This window comes from Austrofundulus limnaeus, unplaced genomic scaffold, assembly GCF_001266775.1.
Source record: "Austrofundulus limnaeus strain Quisiro unplaced genomic scaffold, Austrofundulus_limnaeus-1.0 Scaffold189, whole genome shotgun sequence".
Classification (NCBI taxonomy): domain Eukaryota; kingdom Metazoa; phylum Chordata; class Actinopteri; order Cyprinodontiformes; family Rivulidae; genus Austrofundulus; species Austrofundulus limnaeus.
The window spans coordinates 923,754-931,149 of NW_013952591.1; the positions used below are offsets into that span (position 1 = coordinate 923,754).

The 7,396-nt window shown below is 42.9% G+C and overlaps 1 protein-coding gene across 1 annotated transcript; it reads right to left on the reverse strand.

Moving 5' to 3' along the window:
• Positions 1 to 368: 368 nt before the first annotated feature.
• Positions 369 to 6,371, reverse strand: col17a1a (collagen, type XVII, alpha 1a; the record flags this gene model as incomplete). Its single annotated transcript, XM_014018293.1, is given in 21 exon segments — positions 369 to 404; positions 520 to 582; positions 666 to 770; positions 846 to 908; positions 982 to 1,008; positions 1,083 to 1,109; positions 1,193 to 1,243; positions 1,320 to 1,613; positions 1,686 to 1,808; positions 1,916 to 1,960; positions 2,039 to 2,113; positions 3,175 to 3,330; positions 3,406 to 3,450; positions 3,564 to 3,638; positions 3,707 to 3,772; positions 5,076 to 5,174; positions 5,254 to 5,400; positions 5,478 to 5,525; positions 5,646 to 5,699; positions 5,794 to 5,841; positions 5,925 to 6,371. Coding segments are annotated over 21 exon segments (2,094 nt in total), but the record flags the coding sequence as incomplete, so codon positions are not given.
• Between the last annotated feature and the right edge of the window lie 1,025 nt (positions 6,372 to 7,396).

Genomic DNA, 7,396 nt, shown 5'->3' on the forward strand with positions numbered 1-7,396 from the left:
TCTGTCTGTCTGTCTGTCTGTCTGTCTGTCTGTCTGTCTGTCTGTCTGTCTGTCTGTCTGTCTGTCTGTCCGTCCATCCGTCCAACCATCCATCCACCCAATCAAGCAACCAGCTATCCATCCAGCCAATCAAGCATCCAGCCATCCATCCATCCATCTATCCATCCATCCAACCACCCAACCAACCAAACAACCAAACAACCAACCAGCCATCCATCCAACCAATGAACCAACCAACCAACCATTCCTTCTGACCAATCAAGCAGCCATCCATCCATCCATCCATCCATCCATCCCTCTGTATGACATCCATCCATCCATCCAACCAACCAACCAACAACGTATCAACTATCCATCCAAGTTTTTACCAGGGGTTCCTGGAGCTCCGTGCTCTCCTGCAGCACCTATTTCAAAYAAGCAAACATGAAGTGATTTTTTTGTGCCATTCAAATCAACAAACCACATCTAYGACCCTTATTTATAATTTAATCAGGTCATCGTTGAGACCCTGTACCTCACCTTTTGGACCTATTGGTCCAGGAGAACCAACAGGACCAGGACGTCCTGTCTCACCTTGAGATCCTGTCAAAATGAAAAAAAAAAAAATCAATACATTTTTCTACCTTTTAAAACAACTCAGCCCCAAATATGTAATTATATTCAACCTTTATCTCCCTTCTCTCCTAAACCAGGAAGTCCAGTTTCTCCTCGAGGACCCATTGGTCCCTCCCGGCCCCTCTGACCTGGCAGACCCTCTGGACCTGGTTCACCTGAGCAGGAGAAAGGTGATTTTTTTAATCTCTTAACGGTTTCTTAGCAGATAAAATATTTTAATTTCTTATTACCTGGATTTCCCTTCGGTCCCCTCAACCCATCTGGTCCAGGGTGTCCAATCTGCCCAGGAGGACCTTCAGAGAAAAGACATTTAGGACGGGTCACCGCCATAAAAATATATCATGAATTCTTTGCTCTGAATCTTACCTGGCAGCCCGGGGAATCCACTCTCACCTGAAAAAGATTTGATTTTTAGCAGCTGGTTTAAAATTTTCAATGAAATTCTAAAATTCTGGACGTTTCCTGACCTTTTGGTCCAAGTGATCCAGAATCACCTTCATAAAGACAGGATGGATTGAGATTATGGGATTGGGATGTCAAGAGTAAAACATGTTATTTTCTAATTGTGAACTGGTACCTTTTGGACCCGGTGGTCCCCTCTCGCCTTTCAGAGAATAAACCAGTGTATCTGTAAAACAGAACTCTCCTTAGTCCTCAGAAACCTTCGGTTCTGGATGAAATCATCTGATCTGTGGGTCGCGCACCTCGAACAGAACCGGACTGGAGTTCAGYCCTGACCAGTTGCTGGACAGTTCTCTGCAGGGTGGTGCTGTCCTGACCCGGCCCAGTCCCTGCACCTCCTCCTGGACCARCAGCTCCTAGGTTGATGGAATTATCTGAGCGAGTGATGGTGGCGCTCCRGTCGCTGAACTCCGAGTCCAACGGGTCGATAATGTTGACGCCGGAGGAGGCCGACAGACGGCTGGTCCTTGCGGATGTGGTCCCAGTGATGGCCTCCAGGGCCTCAACGCGGTCCTTCAGGCGTCTCACCTCCTCACCTGCAGAACAAAATACCAACCCTCAGCTTGCTGAAGATGATGTGCGTGGTTCTGAAACAAAACGCTGCTGACCCAAAGCGATGAGTCCGAAGAGGACACCGAAGAGGAGCAGCAGGCTGAGCAGGAGGGCCAGGAGCCACTTCCACCAGGTGCAGCAGGAGCAGAACCCAAAACCAGACTCGTCTTTACGGATCTCTGAGAAACATTCAGGAGTGTCTTTAAAATTTAATCCACTYAGTAAACTGACAGGGTTAATCTGCATAATCTGTCTAAGATTAAACTGAACAACGGGACCGTCTCACCTGCGTACGTCGCTTTGTCTTTAGTCCCAGCTTTCAGGCTCGAAGCTAAAAAACAAATTTAAAAAATCAGATTCTGACAACAGATTCATAAAATCAAAGAGTTGTTTGTAAAAAAACATTTACATTTTACATCAGTTCCTTCCTCAGACGATGAAAGTTTCTGTTTTTCCCTCTTCAGTGAGTCCTCTGAGTAAGTTCCTGAAAAACACAAACTTGAATTATTTTAATCTTAAAACAGGACATGAACCCATCAGCGTGAGTTCTTCTTAAAACTTTTCTACCAAATTATTAAAAAAATATATAAAACGTAGGAATTTATTGTAGTTGATTAGGTGTTTACTTCATTTTTGTTCTATTTAAATTCATTATTTTTCAAATATGTTCAATTTTAGTTTGTTATGGAGGCTTAAAGTACCTGTGACATGAATTTTTTGTAATAACCATGAATGCATTTTTGGAACGATAAYGATAAAACACTGCAAAATAAATTTCATGTCACTGAGATGAAAAATTGTTGAGATATTTGCATGTGATGAAACAGGAAGTGATGTCAAAGGGGAATGATTGCATGTAAACAGAGCGTTGCTACAAAAGCTAACAACACAGACTGTAGAGAAGAATCTGATGTTYCTTTACATTATTTTGAGTCTCTATCAGGGATGAAGAAGCGTTAAAGCTTAAATAATATTGTTTTAATAAACAAAGACCAGACAGTTTATTTTATTAAAGATTTCCTCTTTGATGTCACTTCCTGTTTCACTTTGACMGAGCCAAGTTTAATATAAAATAGGCCAGTTATGTGACAAAATGGGTAAAATCATGTGTACAATGCCAATTCCCTTAAGTATAAAGATGTTTTCTTTTACTTTTTGTATTTGAAGGATGGCATGTCACAGGCTCTTGAAAGACTGTGATTGACAGTCCTGTTAGCGAGTTAGGAGGCTGTGTGGGCAGGACTATGGAGGTGCCGCCCCATGCCACGAGTGCACAGACTCTGGTTCCAAAAATACAACATGGCTGTTCCAATGAAAAGGGACATTTTGATATTAATTTTGAGTAGCAGGAGGCAGCAGAGATGCTTTGTTCATCTTTATWAACATCTTTATTAAAGTCGTTATTAATGTTGATAATAAAACTGTTCAGAAATATCTCCCTAACCAGAGAAGCCTGTGGAAAAAAAAAACATCAATACAAGAGAAAAGTCTCCTGGATCTCTTCCTCTTCGGCGTTTGGACCGGTCCCTGATGAACAGAACTCACCTGTGAAAGGTGCGGCGGACACAAACTGTTTCCCAGAGTCTTTGGCCATGACGAGCCGCTCCGTTTCCTTCTTGATGGGAGCGTTTTCCTTCTCTATCAGCACAAAGTTAAAGTCTTTTCCCGAGGCCTCGTAGTTGGTGGGACTGCTGGGTCTCACTGAGATAAACCAGACAGAGTTTTAACTTTCTAAAGGAGCTTCAGAAAGTCTGGGTCATTTAGACTTCAGCTCACCTGTGGTCGGGCTCAGTCCAGAGACGTTCTTCTGAACTCCATAAACTGCAAACAAAAACAGACCACACCTTAGAAAAATTCGTTTAGATTTATCCTGCAAATTTTTTGTAGAGAAAACAGCTGAAAAACCCTCAGGTAGGTCAGATAGATTTGTTCACCTATCTGGGCACTGGGTCCAGTCGGGGCAAGGACCGTTGGACCGGTCAGGTTATTCTGCACGCCGTACACCGGAGCTGCAGAGGAGAGAACAGAGTCAGGATGAGGAGGATGGTGTGAGATCCCTGAAGGCTTTGATCCTCACCGGAGCCGCTGGCAGAAAGTCCAGAGTTCATAGCAGGAGAACCAAGAGTCCGGTTGTTCTGAACTCCTGTAGTGAGAAAACAACACAAACATTTACAGATGTGCATCTGTTCWGCTAATGCTACTAAAGTTTATGCTACATCTGCTAATGCTAATGCTACTAATGTTTATGTTGCAACCACTAATGCTAATGCTGCTAAAGCCATTACCATTTATGCAATGTCATAAATTTACTGGTAATGCCACTAATGTTATTAACGGTAATGCTACTAATGCTAATACTGCTAAAGCCATTACTGTTATGCTACTAATGCCATAGTCTCACTCAGGTCGCATGCACTGGTGTGTCAGAAGATGAGTTTTGTACGGGATTCTGGCAGGGACATGAAGCCATCAAAGAAAACTGGGTGGCGCTATTTGAGATGCCAGGAAGAATGGAACCACAATAGTCCAGTCTTGAAGATACAAATGCATGGACAAGTTTTTCAGTGTCCAGTTGAGAAAGTGATGGAATGATACTAGCAATGTTTTTAGATGATAAAAGGATGTTTTGCACAGGTGTTTTACATTGGTATCTAAAGAAAAATGAACCTGATGAGGAGTGCCAATCATGGCCTCAGTTTTGAAGATGTTCAGTCAGAGATGTTACCGTTCATGCATGACTTGATGTCCTCCAGACAGGCTATGAATGTGGAGGGTGAGGATGAGGGGGGATGTGGAGGAAGAGGCAGAAGAATGATGGTGTGTTTTTATGTAAAGCCAAGTGTCATCAGCATAGCAGTGGAAGGATTTTTCATGGTGTCTGATGACTTGTCTAAGAGGTTGGATGTACAATGTGAAGAGAGTAGGGCAAAAAATTGACCCCTGAGGAACGCCACAGGTATGAGTCTTTGACTTGGACATGTTCCGTCCTGTTTGAAAGGTAGGACCAGAACCAGTGAAGAACAGTATCATGAAGCCCAATAGTGTGAGAGAGAAGGCTTAGGAAGATACTGTGATCAGTGGTAAGACAAGTGGATTAATGAACCAGAGGTTGAAATTTTTATCTATATCAGAGTGGAAGGAAGGGGTCGAAGGAAGGTAGTGGTCTTCCTCTTCCTGACATGTTCTGTAGAATCGAAACTTAGTTGCTTCTTTGTATTTTAAGGGATTATTGTATCCTAGATGAAAATCTGTTGCTGATGCTAATTTAGCTACTTAGTTAGCATTTCACAACATTTAGCTTTCAGCTCACATTCTGCTTCAACAAATTGTAGCAAAGTCCTTCTGAAGCCTGCGCTCACTCTGTATTTGGATAAAAAAAATAAATGTTTGTGTATTTGCAGTGTCCTGAAAGCAGTCAGGGGTTCTGGTTCCTGGCTGGTTCTGACCTGGCTGGTAAAGSGTGGAGGTTGTGGAGTAGTTGTTGGGGTTGGTGTTGTACCCATATCCACTGCCCACATCTCCGTGCCAAACGCTGCCGTAYGGCTCTGAAACAGAAAGCGAGACATTTGAACCGTGAAGTGAAGAAGGGTCTTCTGATGGTTCAGAACAGCGGACTGGTTGGACCTGCGGGGGCCTCKGGTGCGGCCCTGGTTTCCACGCTGGCCTTCCTGGGGATGGGCAGGGTGTTGTTGGGGGACTGGGTCGGGCTGACGCTGGTGCTGGTGGAGCGGTTCCCCCTCAGCAGGCGCTTCACGTCATCCAACTCTGTCCCTGAAAAGAAACCAGAACTGTAAAGAAGCGAGACTCGGATGATTTGTTTGAACGTTYCTGCTCGATGAAGTTCTCACATCTGGCAGGAGGTGAAGCACTCTGAAGCCTGGCTCTGATCTCACTCTCTGGAGTCAAACAGAAATGATTCAGGCTCTTAGTTCAGTTCATTTAATCTAAAACTTTTAACAAAAAATCTTATGATGTCTAAATTATAATCTGTTAACTGAAACTTTTAGTCTGTGTACCTCTGCTGTGAGTTCTCCCTCTAGTGACAGAACTTGAGATTACACTTGATCCACCTGCAGAAATAAATAAAARTAAACACTAATAATTAAAATACCCTTGAGTCGGCGTGATTTTTGATGTTTACTCAGAAATCCAGGTTCAACTGACCATATTCTTTCCTGTTGTACTCTGGAGAGGAGTTTGTGCTCGAACTTTCTGAAACGTGGAAATATAAACTCACATGAAGACCTCTGCTTGTCTCAAACTGTTACCAGCATGACCTTTGACATGTGACTGACCATCAAAGACCTCCGACAGAGCTGCTGCCATGGTGGTCAGACTTTTCCTCTCCTTGGAAGGAGGCGAATAAGGAGACGACAACGACGAACCTCTCTTCGTCTCAGACCCTCCTGACGTTGAGCTGGTCTTGGTCACTCTGGAGACGGTCACGGCACCGAGACCCCCGTCTCTTTTTCCTTCTTTACCGCTGCTTCCAAAACTGTAGGACATACCTGAGGGTCCCCTGCCAGACTCTGTGGACCCCCCTGCTGCACCTGAGGCCCCCGATGAGACAAAGACCCCACCTGAGGAGGACCCTGAGGTGATGCTGACGCTCCCAGAGGTCTTAGATCCAGATCCACTCTGAAGGGACCTGCTAGATGTGATCAGGACTGAACTGCTCGAGACCCCCGAGCCCCCTCCTGTAGCTTCTGATCCACCTGGTCCAGCTGAACCGCCTGATCCACCTGTACTCAGAGAAGAATCACATGACCGTTACAAAAATCCRTCCCCTTCCTGAAATGTTTAATTTTATCTAAAACTCAATCTGAGGGGGGAAAAGATCAAATCCTCTAAACCAGGGGTTCTCAAGCTATTTGAGTCTGGGACCCACTTATAAGGTTATAACAGTTGTGGAATTTTCATTTTAGTTTAAGTTCAAGCAAAATTCAAGTTTTGCTTGAATTTAGCCTGAAACTCTCAGACTGAAGAAGTCTCTTGGAGGAGAGACGAAACGTTTCATTAAAGAAGAACCCGTCCAGAAGACTTATACAATTTTTTTCCTTTTCATTTTAGTTTAGTTTTATTTCATTGCAACTTTTTTCTTTTAATTCAGTTTCAGTGAGTTTTTGCAGTGGATTTGCTAGTTTTTATTAGTTATCATTGCATTTTAACGCTTAGTGTTAGTTTAGTTTAGTTTATATTAGTTCTAGTATTAGTTTTTTATAGTTTATTTGCCAATGCATCCTCCAGCTTGTGATGTTCCTGTGAGTTAACTAACCAACACCTATTTGGTCACAAGTTAAATCAGTTCATTATAGAGACACCTTCCTAAAATAATTGTGTAACTCAATATTATAAACTAAAAACTTGGGTGATTATTTTAGGACGATGACAATAGTTTCCAACCTGTTGTTTTTTTTTCATGGAGCTGCTGAGAGAAGCTAGCGTGTCAAGAGTCACAGTTAGCGTCTTGTGTGAGTTTTATTCATGCAGTTTTTCCCTTGAGAAGTTTTCCACCTGTTTTATCACCTGTTTCCACTACAAGACTCTTGTTTTATTTTTCTCACAGTCACATTCAAAGAAATCCCAAAGTTGACATTGTTGATTTCTCCAACTTTTGTTGTCATGTGTCAGGTGATGCTGAGCAGCAGACTGTAAACAAGTATTGTTACAGCTAACGTGAAACAACTCGATTAAAAATAAAAGGATCCACACTGCTCAAAATAAATTGACAAACACTAATTAGTTTTGTAAAAAGATTATACAGTTT